Here is a 16,390-nt window from a genome sequence, read left to right as displayed (position 1 = left end):
CCCAAGCGATCCAAAACCAACCTCGAATGCTGAAGATGTTCATCAAAACTGGCACTATAGACTAAAACATCATTTAAATAATTGTAGACACAGTTAAACTTAAGATCACCCAAAACGTTATCTAATAGGCGTGAGAGAACCGATGCCCCGGTAGCAAGCCCGAAAGGAACACGATTGAATTCAAATAAATTCCAATCGGGTACAAAAGCGGTAGCGGGCTTAGAATCCTCGGTAAGTAGTATCTGATAATAAGCCTGATTAAAATCGAGCACAGGAAACCAACGTGCTCCAACAAACCACGTAAAGCAGTTATGAAGATCAGGCATGGGGACGGACTCTAAAATAATCTTTTGATTGAGCTGATGACAATCGACTACCGGGCGATACCATGATCCTTAGACGCCAAAAATATCGGCGACGCATAACGAGATTTAGATGGCCTAATGACGCCATTGGTTAGCATATCATCGATCTTCCGGCATAACACCCGCGTCTTCGGGGGTGACAAACGATAAGGAGCCTGACGTACAGCGGTATCATCAACCAGGCGGGTTTTATAATGAATACGATCGGTGACCCCCAACCGATTAATAAGAACCTGAGGATAAAGTTGTAATAACTGAAGCAAACGGGATCCATCAAGCCGAGAGAGATGACCAGCATCGAACTGGGAAACCACGTTATTGACGATTTTTAACCTAAGAGACCCTTGAAAAGAACAAAAGGCAAATTTCTCGCTCGGGCGAAAGGCAAAACTAAAGGTACAACCAGCAAAATCAAAAATCAACCCTATCTTGCGAATGAAATAACATCCCAACAACAGATTAACGGACAAACTCTTAACGACCAACAGATAGACCTGCCAGGAAAAGCCGTCTATCGCAATCTTTCCCCTTATCTCACCTACTAATGGCAACGTCTGGCCATTTACCGACCGACATCCCTACATGGAGGGAGACAAAGAAGGAAATTTGCATAAGGCACGAAACTCCAAGTACGACGCATAATCGAGTATAGAAACTGCACTACCCGAATCTAGCAGGGCGCAAACAGGTTCATGATTAATCGGGGAGCAGATGCAGGGAAGCCAAGCCCCTGACACTAATTTAACATGGGCGCATCCTTTAGGAGGACGAAATTGAAAACCCCGCCCGCTCCTCTTCTAGCGTAACTTGCTCGCACGAGCCGTTCGTTGAAGTTGGCAATCGCGAACTAAATGATCAACAGCCCCACACCTAAAACATCTGTGCTGTATCCGTGACGAGAGAAGCGGTCCCTTAGGCTGTTTGACAAGCGACATTTGATCTTGACCGGCGGATGTTTCCTGACGACGTACATCGGCAAAACTAAACGTTTCAATAGAATCAAAGAGACTCGTCAAATCGGTGTACGAAAGCGGCTCCCGCACAAACTCGGTCTGCGACCGGTCCTCGGGTCACATACCCTGCACTATAACTAGAACAGCGTCGCGTTCACCGCGCGACTGCTACGGTCGCAGGTTCGAATCCTGTCTCGCGCATGGATGTGTGATGCCCTTAGGTTAGTTAGGTCTAAGTAGTTCTAAGTTCTAGGGAACTGATGACCAAAGATGTTAAGTCCCATAGTGCTCAGAGCCATTTGAACCATTTTTTTGAAGCGTCGCGTTCACTTAGAGACATATTAAGCGCGCGAACGGCCATTCGAACCCGCTTAACATACTGGGACAAGCCCTCAATATTGGCCCTCCAAGTACTGCTGAACCCTAGGTGAAAATTTACGTCTGATAATGGCATCTCTCAACTCACACAAGGTAGCCTGCCAGTGCAAGACTTCCGAAAAAAATTGAATAAGAACACCGTTGGATAACGGATATAAAAGACGCAAAATTATGAACTGGAAAAAATTTGAATAAGAACACCGTCGGATAACGGATAAAAAAGACGCAAAATTATTATCTGGGAAATCTGTAAGGCATCTGCGTGTATCTCAAGATTAACGGTTAACCATAACGCCTTCTGAACTTGATCTAAATTACCGATCATTAACTGGGAAATCCCCTGCAGAAGGTACATAATGGGAATAGGCAATTTGGAAACACATTTCCGACACTTCCCCTTAAACTCTTGACCCTGCAAACTTTGATTATTATAGGCTAAGGAACTCAAACTTTCTTCATCATCATCACGAATATGCTCCGACCCCAACACACTGGCCTTAAAATGCAAGCCACTTACTTTCTGGAGAAGTTGGCCTACCAAGTCGTGCTGTTCTCTATTTAACGACAACAATTCCAGATCGCAAATGTACGCGTACCAATGACATAACTGGGTTTGTAATCTCCCCCTCTATTTGGAGGTGACACGTATGCCGTAGAGAAATGCAATATTCTGGGCCAACCCCTCAACGGCACTACCAACCAAGCGTAAAGCATCACTGATATGTCCAACAAGTTTGCCCAAATGACGACAGGACTAGTCAAGGCCCCACGCAATCTAGCGACAAATTCGACCAACCCCCCCCCCCCCCCACCCCCTTGCGTGTGCTGTTGCCGAACACTCGACTCGCAGACAAATTGTTCCTTCTTTAAAAGGGCGGGCGAGACTGGGACAGTCCCGCTGCCCCATCACGCACGCTCTGCTACCATTTGTAGCGCCTCCTTTTCTTTTCTCCCAGCCACTCACTCAAAAATCTTAACAAAAGCTTTTAATACTAAAATTTAATTCTAACTTTAGTGAGGATGAGGAACCGGGGAATATGAATCACCCACAAGCTTCACATTAAGTTTGCTTTTATTGCAACACAACCAGTTAAAATACCAACAATTACGTTTTGCAGTTAATTAGGTACGTCACAGCTATACTGACAAAAATTTACACAAAACAGATTAAGACTTGCAAATTTAGAAATTTATATTCCACGAAAATTGGTCTACATTTGACTGGTATACATTATAGCACTGAAAACTTTGCGACGAGATAAGTAGTAAAACACGGAGAACTAAGCACATTCACGTGTTACAGGAAACCAGATCAGTGGGCTTACTTAAACACTAAATAAGACAGGATACTGGCTCAAATGGCCCTGAGCACTATGGGACTTAATATCTGAGGTCATCAGTCCCCTAGAACTTAGAACTACTTAAACCTAACTAACCTAAGGACAACACACACATCCTTGCCCGAGGCAGGATTTGAAGCTGCCACCGTAGCGGTAGCGTGGTTCAAGACTGAAGAGCCTAGAACCGCTCGGCCGCACCGGTCGGCTAAGGCAGGGTAACTCTAGCACCCATTAAAAGGGGCATATACATTAAACCATGGAAACAGCACAATAAATTTAAAGTTATCATAAATATATAGCCACACTCTTCTATCACAACTCTGTTTCAGCCTGCACAATTCAGCATATAAAAGGGGTTACAAACTATTCTTAAAACCAGGAATTTGAGATCACATTGGTTGTGTTATATCAACTTAATAAACTCGACCACGCCGCACGGGATTAGCCGAGCGGTCTAGGGCGCTGCAGTCATGGACTGTGTTGCTGGTCCCGGTGGAGGTTCGAGTCCTCCTTCGGGCATGTGTGTGTGTGTTTGTCCTTAGGATAATTTAGGTTAAGTAGTGTGTAAGCTTAGGGACTGTTGACCATAGCAGTTAAGTCCCATAAGATTAAAAAAAAACTCGACCACAATAAGTTACTCTCTAGGGCTATATAAAACTACCATAAGATGAAAGGAATCCTAATGGACCAGCGCTGATCTAAGGCTAGCTTGAGGAATTAAAGCCCTTCCTAAGGCTGAGGTGGGTAAAGAAGGGGTAAGATTGACCTCCACAAGGTGTTAAATTCATTAATTAAAGCGATTGGGCGAAGAAGAAACAAGTGATGATAGAAATCGTAACAGCCACCAGGAGCCGGGCAACTATGACGGCATATAGGAAGAGACCCGCCAATAAATATTTAATATCGCCGGCCGGTGTGGCCGTGCGGTTCCTAGGCGCTTCAGTCTGGAACCGCGTGACCGCTACGGTCGCAGGTTCGAATCCTTCCTCGGACATGGATGTGTGTGCTGTCCTTAGGTTAGTTAGGTTTAAGTAGTTCTAAGTTCTAGGGGACTGATGACCACAGATGTTAAGTTCCATAGTGCTCAGAGCCAATATTTTCTATCCTTATGGTGACTCAAGAAATGAGAGGACTGGAATGAACCGAATAAAATAACTATTAATTAACCTAAGTAATAAATTAGATACACCCCATATGACTGTTGCGAGTGCTGAGGCACTAACAGACCATTTAGATGACACAACGTGGACCTGACAAGAACCCAAAAAAAGAGAACATCGAATGTCAAAACCCCATTTCACGGGCGAAACAAGTTTTATATAATTTAAGGTATAAAATAATTATTTGTCTAACTGAATAAGATCTCATAGAAAACTAGAGTTACACAAATGGAAATTTAAGTCACATTTATCTTGGTTGCTTGACGTGCGTCGTGAGTGGTATAGGACGTCCTGGTTATCGATTCAAACAAACTCACGACTCAACTACAAGACAACAAGAATTCATTTCTTACACATTGGGCAGAATATTAACACTGAAATGAACCCAACAGCACACTGCGGAAGAAACGGAAGAGAATACTAAAGCATCTGATAGGAACGGTCAACAGTAGTCACGACGAATAACTTCGGCAATATGGCTGGGTTACTGAATCACCGTTTTAGCGGAATGTGAATGTCAACCACCGCTAAACAAAGGTGTTTGATCGGTCTTAGTTTGATTGATGCTCACTCCGACGAATAACTACCATTACCAGGACACAGTCTTGCTTCCACACCGGCAACATAGAGGAAACAGAAGTGATAGAATTTCCATAACGTCTTGAATTAGAGACCACTATTACGTCCCAATGCTATTAGCCTTATCGAGCCTACATCCACACTAGGCATAGATTGTCGACAACGGTCGCACTACTCGCGACCACTCGCCGCTGTCGGCCTTTCCGTCACCCCCTGCTGCGCTTGAAACGAGGAACTGCACCGCGCACAGCACTCAGCACCCCCTTGGAATTGCTAGTAAACAAAAAATGGCGCTTGGTGGGAATTGAAATTAACGCCGCAAGCGGCATTAAAAGGGAGAGGTATCGAACTGTAGTAAAGACACAGTTCAGGATGTATATAGCGACAATCGTCATCAGTGTTCTGGCCTAGGGCAAGTCGTCACACGTAGCTCTGCATGTAGTCCAGTCATCTGCTACCCTCTTTGTTTTCTCATAATTGTTTTCTGTGCTTATACTATCCGCCATCTGGTATACTCTTCTTCTTCTTCTTCTTCTTCTTCTATTCATCGTTCCTTCCACAGCATTCATCCGTGAAAAATTTCTTCATATCCAGAGTCCAAGTCAGTTGTGTTTCCTTGTCCTGAGTACCTTTAAAAATTCTCTGTCTTCTTCCACCCTTCTCAACACCGCCTCATTTCTCACTTTGTGTACCTATTTTATCCGTTCCAACATCCTCCAACCCACATGTGAAATGCTTCTATTCTTCTTTTTTCCTCTTTCCTCAGTGTCCTTGTCTCAACTCTGTATAACGCCTTGTTCCATGTAAAGCACTTCGCCGGTCTCTTCCTCACGTCCCTGTACATCCACCCACACACTAGCCTCCTGTTTTTATTAAATGCATCCTTAGCAATTGCTGTACGCGTTTCCACTTCCTTATTCACCGATAATCCATCAGTTCCACTTGTTTTATGACTCCTCATCTCTCTTAATGGTTTTACTATTTCACCTTTCAACATGCAATATTGTTTGCCCTTTGATATAACTTTCATCTCCGCTTCTAATTCAATATCGCTTGGCTTTTGATCAGCCGCATATAGGCATTCTACATACTCCTTCCACCTTCCCAACATTTCCTCCAGTTTATGAACTTCTTTCTATTCCCACACCTGTCCTGCTTTCCTTTGCTTGAAAGACTACATCAGGAGCTAATCTATACAAAATTTCATACTGTTCTTCCTTTCCAAGTTTATATATTTCTTTACAGCTCTCTTTCATCTATGTCTTCCTTGCCTGCTCTGCTTCTCTACTTATTTCAATTTTCAGCCTTCTGTGTTTTCTTTTCCCTTCCTCACTTCCTACTGTCTTCCATTTCCTTCTTCACTCCATCTTAGGCAGCATTGTCTTTGTTTTCATTCTTTCCTTATTCTGCCCGTTTTTCTACTTCCTCGCCCCTACAACTTCTTCTGCACGTTCCTTGATGTTTTGGCTCATCCTCTTTCATTACTCGTTTGTACTATATCAAATGGTTCAAATGGCTCTGATCACTATGGGACTTAACATCTATGGTCATCAGTCCCCTAGAACTTAGAATTACTTAAACCTAACTAAACTAAGGACATCACACAACACCCAGCCATCACGAGGCAGAGAAAATCCCTGACCCCGCCGGGAATCGAACCCGGGAACCCGCGCGTGCGAAGCGAGAAGGCTACCGCACGACCACGACATGCGGGCATGTACTCTATTATTGGGTTCTCTATCCTATTTTGACATAAAACTGTTTTTCAACTCAGCATTTTTAGCTTAGTTCTTTAATATTTCTAGGTCACATTTATCTCTTTGTGTTCCTTCTCTCACTCTCTTCAACCTTATTTGAAAGTCTGCCACCATCAAGTTTTGGTCCGGATCTATGTCTGCTCCAAGGTATGCTCTGGCATTCTTTAGGCAGTGTTTTTACCTATTCTGAGTTACGCTGTTGACTCATTCAAGATATGCATATTTATCTTCGTCTTCTGTTAGAACACTGTGTTTCCAGTCACAAGAGAATTTTTTCTGCAGAAATTAACCAGTGTTTCATCCCTGTCGTTCAAATTTGCCAATCCAAATCTTCCAACCATTATCCCTTCTTTTCCCTCTCCTGCCGCTCTACTGAAATCTCCCATTACAATGATGCAGGCGTTTCGTTTTTATTTATCCATAATTTCTTCCGTCTTTTCATAATATTACTCTACTTTCTCATCAGCGAACTGACTTGTTGGCATGTAAATATGTATTAAAACGACGTCCTCCTTGTCACATCTTAACCTCATCATCATCAGTCTTTCATCTATTTACTCTACTTTCAGTACGTTTTTTATCAGCCGTTTTTGTATCATAATTACCACACTATAACTGCCACTCTTTTCCTTGCGTGAGTAAAACTGTTTGTACTCTCCACTATCCAACTCTTCCTTACTCCCCCATCTGACTTCACACTTTTCTAATACATCCTGTCCATTCTTCATCATTTCCTGTTTGACATTTTCCAGCTTGCCAGCTTGCAACAGTGTGAACACATACCAATCTTTAACTTCCGTTCCCTCTTCCTACTCCGGTTCATCTTTCCTCCTTCGTCCTCCTCCAACGCTTCTGTATTTGACCTCTATATAATCACCTCCTGTAGATCTGAGTGAGGTGCAGTTTTTTCCTCAGATTCTTTTACAAAGAGAGTCAGATACGTGTTTACAGGGAAAAATAATGTGGTATGCCGTTCCTTTCCACATGGGCAGATGGTTATCCAGCCGAACTGAGCCGCTCAGTACGAGTCAGAAGTTGTATTTACCCGCCTCTATGCGAACAGACGCTACAATTTCCCTCTTCTGCCATCGACCCCGTATCGAATTCCATCTTCTCCGCCACCTCCGGCATTAGAGGTGGAAAATGAAAGACACCGTCAGGCGTCGAGAAAACAAAAGGTGGCCAAGAGAGGCTGACAGAACGGGAAACAGAAGAAGCCTGACACAAGTAAGTGGAAGTAATGTCAGACTAAGCTAAGGGTTCACGTGGTTGCCACCCACATACTGCGGACTAGGAAGCCCCCTAGGACGTTTCTGATATCAGCCTGATTTGTGGCGCTGTACTACTTAGATACTTTTACAGTACTGATTGCAGACCGAACGTAATTACGGGAAATAATAAATTACACTTGTATTTCTAGTCATATTTTTTCTTCGTAGTGGTTTGTGTCTCCTTTTATTTATCAAATGTGGATTTATTGTTGACGATCTTGTTAAATCGATAAGCTTGCTGCATTTCTCTGATCCAGTAAACACGCCCTAGATTTTCGATATTCAAGAAGTCAGAGAACGTAATAACTCTCACCTACTCGTACAGCGTAACGCGTAACGCCCCAGCTCGCGTAGGTTAACGAACGTGGGCTGATACACTGGCCAGGTTGGGCGCTGTTTTCTAGGCGGTCTCCCCCCTCCCCCAACGTTCATTCAGATCAAGGCTGAGCTGGTTCCCAAATTCCACCTCTGTCAATACGATACACAAACAATCAAAATGCTATAACACACAAACAAAGGTTACTCGATTCACCGACAGATGGCGTACATGACTTTTCTAACTTACGCCACCCCGACGACTGTGGCGTCAGGAATGGCATCCAACCGCAAAGTTAAATAATAAAATAAATTTTGGAAAATAAAAATGAATAATTCTGTAGAAGAGTACCCCCTACTAAATGAAATAAACAGTAGTGAAAAGAAGAAGTGGACACAACAATTCTATTAGGTCGATAGCCGTCGTTTGGAGTAGCCTGTCGCTGCTAAGATACAATCTATGAAGTATCGAGAGAGCCAAAAAGTAGGAGAGGTTGGTAATTCCTGTAATTGGTCTCTCAAGTGAGTGTGTTAGTTGAGAAACAATACATCCTCGAATAAAACAGGAACACTACAAGTAAACTGAAAATTGGACGCGTTTACGACATATATCACTGTATCCTTGAGATTGTGTACTTAACATGCATGATGTTTAGAACATTTCTTAGGTGTTGCGTAACATGTTGATCAACGCGCACCAGCTGTATCCATCTTCGAAGTGAAAAACATTTGCACACTTGACTTCTGTCCTGATAACGTTATACCGCTAATGCGATCAAAATGCTCCGAGACAGAAGCAACATGACCCACTGAATCATCCTTCATACTGTTTTCGACAACACAAAACATATTTCTCTGCACAGTTGCGAGCAACATTTTCATTAATTTTGACTGTATTTGATAATCGGGTTCTTTAATCAGTTCAAATCGAGATTTACTGAATTTGGTAATCGGATTCAGCTATGAAACCATCTTGGGACCAGTGTAATATATTATGGTTAATAAATTCGCCTGAAGATGCTGGTATAAGTGAAACTGATACCAAGTAAAATAAATCGCAATTTACAATTTGTTCAAAATGGTTCAAATGGCTCTGAGCACTATGGGACTTAACATCTATGGTCATCAGTCCCCTAGAACTTCTTAAACCTAACTAACCTAAGGACATCCCACACATCCATGCCCGAGGCAGGATTCGAACCTGCGACCGTAGCAGTCGCGCGGCTCCGGACTGAGCGGCTAGAACCGCTAGACCACCGCGGCCGGCTTTACAATTTGTAAAATGGTTTACTGCATGTCCATTGTTTTCTATTGCTTTTATTGTAAACCTCAACGGATGAAGGATGCCCCGAAGATTATTTGGATATGTTGTGTGATCAAATGCATCTTACGTGCACATGTTTCATTGCCAAGGAAATTGTCTTATAATGTGACAGTGAACATCAAAATAACCCCTGGACCACCCTATCATCATATCTATGTATTGTCGATCATCCGTGTTAGACTGTATAACGGACACAATGTATTATATTTCAATGAAAGTAACCAATAGCAGAATTAAACCGATCTCTGCCGGACAAATAATACACAATAACTTTATAAATAATTAGCTAGTAGCATTTTTCCACTACACAATGAATTTCCGTTGTATGACTGATCAAATGTTCAAGGGAAGACATTATATTTTCTAACAGGCTTTTACAGAAATCATACTGATACTTTTTGAATTTGCCGAGGGTGTGGCGCCCACTAAGAAGAAATAAATTAATAAAGGTTGACGAAAGGCTTCTTATTCACGTTCGTTCACGAATTTACGTCATTTTACTGACAATTTGATTATGATCTGTGCTGTTGGCAATAATCAAGACGAAAGAAGACTGAATAGATACATACATCAACACAAAGCGAATTTTATGAGTAGTAATTCAGGTCTTATAGACATTAATAGCATTAGTCACTGAGCACTTTCTGAAAATTCATATTGCAGGAAAGAAATTAATTGCAACGTTTCACAAAGAGCCATTCTTGTATTCCATGACAAAGATTTCAGTATTTGTTAAATACTGAAATCACGATAGCTGGTGAAAGTTTATTCTCTGTGTCACTGTTGGTTTACTGAAACGATGTGAAGAATTATTTAAGAAGATTCCAGAAACTAATTCGCTAACCATGGATGACACGGTTCACATATGTGGTGAAACTGTTGAAAACAAGAAGACATGCTCGATGGTGAGCGAAGTGATATAGTGATAAACCGCTATATTGCTTCTATGTGAAAAATTAAAAGTATGTGGAGAAATGTGATTCGAAATTTATATATGACTATAACAACAAGTGCACTACCAACTGTTCTATGCGAACACGAGTCAACGACTAATTCTATGCTTCATCTTGCTACATCTTTCTCGTCATTGCTTCCTACTTGTCACAGGTAATGAACGCAATATATATTCCACAAGGGGAAAAATCCATCTCAGTAATGACTACGCATTCTCATTTAGAGTTTGTTGTGACCCACCACACTTAGATTTGTTGTTGTTCTCTTTCATAGCCTAACAAGCTCTACGAGACGAATCTTCCAAAACCGAGCACTTATCCAGCTTCGTAAAATGGAGTTAGTACTCTCTTTCTAGGTAGTTACCTTTAAAAACGGCTACGAGTGGAGTAAGGGTTAGCAAGAGACGTCTCATTTAAATAAAACCAGTACGGTAGGCAAAAATATCGAATTTTCACAGTGGTTTCCATTTAGCGACCGATCGGAACTTACTTGGTGAGTAGCCCTCGTATGTTACTGTGAGTACACCCGTAAAAAAGAATAGTTTACTTATTTTATTTATTTATTTATTGTTCCGTAGGACCAAATTAAGTATAAGTCCCCATGGTCATGGAACGAGTCAATACATGAAATTATAACACGATAGTAGAAACAGATAAAATGAAATATAAAAAACACATTCAGGCGACAAGTCGTAAGTTTAAATAAAGAAAATCAACAATGTCACACTGGAATTTGCTTAATTTTTTAACTCTTCTAGGAGCTCCTCGACAGAATAGAAGGAGTGATCCATGAGGAAACTCTTCAGTTTAGACTTAAAAGCGTTTGGGCTACTCCTAAGATTTTTGAGTTCTTGTGGTAGCTTATTGAAAATGGATGCAGCAGAATACTGCACTCCTTTCTGCAGAAGAGTCAAGGAAGTGCATTCCACATGCAGATTTGATTTCTGCCTAATATTAACTGAGTGAAAGCCGCTAACTCTTGGGAATAGGCTAATGTTGCTAACAACAAACGACATTAAAGGAAATATATACTGTGAGGGCAATGTCATAATTCGCACACTATTGAATAGTGGTCGACAAGAGGTTCTCTAACGTACACCACATATAGCTCGAACACCCCGTTTTTGAGCCAAAAATACACTTTTTGAATCAGAAGAATTACCCCAAAAAATAATACCATACGACATAGGCGTATGAAAATATGCGAAGTAGACTACTTTTTGTGTTGAACTGTCACTTATTTCAGATACTGTTCTAATGCTAGATAAAGCAGCATTTAGTTTCTGAACAATATCCTGGACATGGGCTTTCCACAACAGCTTACTGTCTATCCGAATGCCTTGGAACTTGAACTGTTCCGTCTCGCTTAAAATATGCCCATTCTGTCTGATCAAAATATCGGTTCTTGTTGAATTGTGAGTTAGGAACGCACCTCAAAGGTATTTATTTGCACTGTGGAGCTCTTCTGGAGGGTTTCCAATCTTACTGTAAAGGAACTTTAGGAATCTTGTATGTATTGAAGAGATAGTGTGCAGAAAGTAGTGCGTTACCTACCTGCTATGGACATGTGCTTCACGTGCCTCTCGACTGAATGCAGGACCGCCACGGGGACTGTCTTCAGCAAGTTCTCACTGATGTCGAGAAAACGCACACTCCTCAACGTCCGAAATGCGTCATCAACTATGGTCGAAATTTTGTTGCCGTTGAGGCGAAGTTCAGTCAGTCTCTGCAGATGGCGGAATGTCTTCTTACCGACGTAAGTAATTTGGTTGAAGGAGAAATCTAACACTTTGATATTTTTACTTTCTAAGAACACGTCCTCTATGAACTTCAGGTGGTTGCCGGAAAGATTGAGCATCTCGATATAAACGAGTCCCTGCAGAATTTCTTGGCTCCATTTGCTGATATGATTCTCGCTGAGGTCGAGCTTCCGCAGGTCAGTGAGGTTCCTGAAAGCTCCCACTGCGATGTCCGTAATGTTGTTCCTATTCAGGTACAGGTTGAGCAACTTTCCGAATCTGCTGAGCTCGTGGTTTCTGACAACACTCAGATTTGTGCCTGTGATGTGTATTTCTTGGAGGTTGGACTTATCGTGCACCACAGACATGTTTCCTACCCAGTAAAGCGGATTTCCGGTGAAGTTGAGCCAACCGAGAGACGGCAAGTTCTTGTCGGAGAGGGCGAGAGTGGGCAGCTGCTTGAATCTGTTGTAAGACAGGTCGAGCCTCCTCAGGGAAGTGGACAGCAGGAAGAAATTACTGGGCAGCGACAGGAGCGAGTTTCTTGCGAGGTCTATAGAGATGAGGTGGGGAAATTTGGTGTACTTGAAGCCACCGAAAGACGAAATGAAGTTCTTACTGAAATCTAAGTGTTTCAACATGTACAGGTTATTTAATCTTCTCATGTCCACGTTCGAGAGACGGTTTTCCGATATTATTAGCACCTCGAGACTCGAAATGATTGCGAGAGCTTCGTAAGGAATTTCTGTGAAAGAGTTCTTGTGCAGGCGGATTTCTTTCAGGCGTTTTAAGCCTTTAAACAGGTCTTTGTTGAGTTTGTGCAGTCCGTTCCCACTGAGTTCGAGGCGCACGAGGTCGGCGTTGGTGGCGAGTAGGTGCCTGGGCACGTCGCCGATCTGCGCCCTGGCCAGCGAGAGGACTTGCAGCGACGGCAGGCTGGAAAGAGCGCCCGACCGGATGCCCGCTAGGCTGTTGGCAGACGCATGCAGAACCCGCAGTCCCGGAACATCCAGCTGTCCCACGGCTGCCGCTGACAGGTTGTTGCCTTCCAGGTTCAGCTCGTTCAGATTGTTCAGACCGCGGAACGCACCGCTCTCTATTTTCACTATGCCGCACTTTTTCAGGCTGAGGATTCGTATTGGAAGACCTTGCTGCAGCATATTTTCGTGGAGGACGGCAATTGAGTTGCCAGTAAGATCGAGAACGCGTAGTTGGTTGAGGAATGTCAGTGCGAACGAATCAACCTTCGTTATGGCGTTCCCCGACAGGTACAGGTCGACGAGCCCGTGCAGTCCGAGGAAGGTGTTTTTCGTTATGTACTGCAGCTTGTTGAAACTGAGGTCCAGAGTCTTGAGACGCGACATTTGGATGAACGCTCTGTCTTCTATGACGGATATACTGTTGTTTGTCAGGTACAGCTTCTCGGTAACTATAAGGTCACTGAACAGGAATCTGCCGATTCTGTTGATGTTGTTGTGGCTAAGCGACACGATCTGGGTATTAGACTGGCCGCGGAGACTGCTGTTGTGAAGGAAAGCCAGTCTGTTGTAGCCGAGTCTGATGGATATAAGGGACGAAGACTGGTGGGGAAAAATATCGCTCAGGGATTCTACATAATTCTTCTCGAGGTTTATGTGTTGCAGATATCTCTGGTTCCTGAATGCGGCCGTTTCGATAACGGAGATTTCGTTATTCTGCAGCTCTAGTTCGAATAGGGAAACGGCACTTTTGAAGAGGTCTTTAGACACTTTATCAATTTTATTATTGTGCAGTCTCAATACGGTGAGGTTTTTGAGCGTGCTCAGCGTTTTCCGTTGCAGTTCGGATATCCTGTTGCCGTCCAGGGAAAGCTTGGTGAGGTTTTCGCAGCTGACGAGGAGGTCGTGTGGAATGGTCTGTAGAAAGTTGTCACTCAAGCGTAACTGCAGTAAGTGGCGCAACTCTCGCATCGAGTCCGCGCCGATGTGGCGTATCGCGTTTCGCTGGAGGTGTATTACTTCTAAACTCACGGAACCCTTGAAAGCACCGCCAGGAATCTTCAGTATGTTGTTCTCAGACAGGTACAGTTCCTTGAGTTCTGGAAGACTCGCAAACATGTCGCCGATGTGGTGCAGGTGGTTGTAGCTGAGGTCGACAGTGCGCAGCTGTCGGTTGTCTCGGAAGGTGTCCTCGGAAAGGGAAACGAGACGGTTGTGGCTCAGGTCGACGGATTCGAGGTCGAGCAGCGGCGCGAAAGCCTCCTCGTGCACGCCGTCGACGACGTTGTGCCGCAGCGAGAGCTGGCGCAGCGCCGGCGTCGCGACGAAGGCGTGCGCTTCGACGGTAGACAGCTCGTTGTGCGCCACGTCGAGCAGCAGCAGCGCGCCGAGGCGCGTCGCGTCGGGCTGCGGTACGGACGAGATCTCGTTGCGTGCCAGGCGCAGCGTGCGCAGCGCGCGCAGCCCGCCCAGCTCGGCCAACGGCAGCGCCCGCAGCCGGTTGCTCGACAGGTCCAGCTCGGCGAGCGACTCCTCGAGGCCGGCGAAGGCGTGCTCGGACAGAGCGCGCACCCTGTTGGCGCGCAGGCTGAGCGCGGCGAGCGGCAGCCCCCGGAAGGCGTGCGCGGGCACGGCCGACACGAGGTTGGCGTCGAGCGAGAGGGAGCGCAGGGCGGCGAGCCCGCGCAGCGCCGCCACGGGCACGGCGGCCAGCCCCGCGCCGCTGACGCCGAGCGCCGTCAGGCAGCGGCGCAGCCCGCGCAGGCTGTCGTCGCGCAGCGCGCCCGGCCCGGCGCCCGCGATGTGCAGCTGGCGCAGCGGCGGCGACGGCGCGAAGGCGGGCGCGCTGCCCTCCAGCTGCTGCACCGTCAGCGACGCGACGGGCAGCCGCAGCGGCGCCAGCACTGCGGCCAGCGCGTCGCCCGCCACGTGCGCGCAGCTCACCACCAGCCCCGCCTCCGAGTGGCGGCACGCGCACGGCGAGCAGTCCTCCGCCTCCGCCCCCGGCGCCGACACGGCCGCCGCAGCCGCCGCCGCCGCCACCGCCACAGCCGCCGCCGCCAGCGCTAGTGCCACCACTAGCACTGCGCTCCTCATCCGGCAGCATCTGTTAGCAGCGCGAGAAAAGCGACCTTACCTCACAGAAACACTGTCGCGCCGTAATCGTTATTGGTGTGCCGCAGGGGAATGTCGTACTACCGTTGCTGTTCACAGTATACATAAATGACCTTGTGGATCACATCGGAAGTTCACTGAGGCTTTTTCCGGACGATGCTGTGGTATATCCAGAGGTTGTAAAAACCGAAAATTGTACTGAAATGCAGGAGTACATCTACATCTACAGCTATATGATTACTCGGCAATTCACATTTAAGTGCTTGGCAGAGGGTTCATCGAACAACAATCATTCTATCTCTCTACCATTCCACTCCAGAACAGCTCGCGGGAAAAACGAAAACCTAAACCTTTCTGTTCGAGCTCTGATTTCTCTTATTTTATTTTGATCATCATTCCCACCTATGTAGGTTGGGCTCAACAAAATATTTTCGCATTCGGAAGAGAAAGTTGGTGACTGAAATTTGGTAAATAGACCTCGCCGCAACGATAAACGCCTTTGCTTTAATGACTTCCATCCCAACTCGCGTATCATATCTGCCACACTCTCTCCCCTATTACGTGATAATACAAAACGAGCTGTCCTCCGTCAATCCCACCTGGTAAGGATCCCACACCGCGCAGCAATATTCTAACAGAGGACGAACGATTGTAGTGTAAGCTGTCTCTTTAGTGGACTTGTTGCATCTTGTAAGTGTCCTGCGAATGAAACGCAACCTTTGGCTCGCCTTCCCCACAATATTATCTATGTGGTCTTTCCAACTGAAGATGTTCGTAATTTTAACACCCAGGTACTTAGTTGAATTGACAGCCTTGAGAATTGTACTATTTATCGAGTAATTACAACGGATTTCTTTTGGAACTCATGTGGATCACCTCACACCTCGTTATTTAGCGTCAACTGCCACCTGCCACACCATACAGCAATCTTTTCTAAATCGCTTTGCAACTGATACTGGTCTTCGGATGACCTTACTAGACGGTAAATTACAGCATCATCTCGCCGCCACGAAAAACGTCTTTGCTTTAATGACTTTCATCCTAACTCTCGTATCATATCTGCCACACTCTCTGCCCTATTACGTAATAATACAGAACGAGCTTAAGAGAACTGCTCAGATTGTTACCAAGGTCGTTTATATAGATCAGGAACAGCAGAGGTCC

The 16,390-nt window shown here is 44.9% G+C and overlaps 1 protein-coding gene across 1 annotated transcript in view; it reads right to left on the bottom strand.

Annotated features, from left to right (window-relative positions):
- LOC126298260 (protein artichoke-like) overlaps positions 1 to 15,208 on the bottom strand; it is a 409,594-nt gene extending 394,386 nt beyond the window's left edge. Inside the window, exon 1 of the mRNA XM_049989562.1 lies at positions 11,950 to 15,208. Within this exon, the coding sequence (XP_049845519.1) occupies positions 11,950 to 15,208 (3,259 nt within the window). The remainder of the gene's footprint in view (positions 1 to 11,949) is intronic.
- Positions 15,209 to 16,390: the final 1,182 nt, after the last annotated feature.

This window comes from Schistocerca gregaria, chromosome X (genome assembly GCF_023897955.1).
Source record: "Schistocerca gregaria isolate iqSchGreg1 chromosome X, iqSchGreg1.2, whole genome shotgun sequence".
Classification (NCBI taxonomy): domain Eukaryota; kingdom Metazoa; phylum Arthropoda; class Insecta; order Orthoptera; family Acrididae; genus Schistocerca; species Schistocerca gregaria.
The sequence above is the reverse complement of the archived record's forward strand: the minus strand, read 5'-3'. Positions and strand labels throughout refer to the sequence as shown.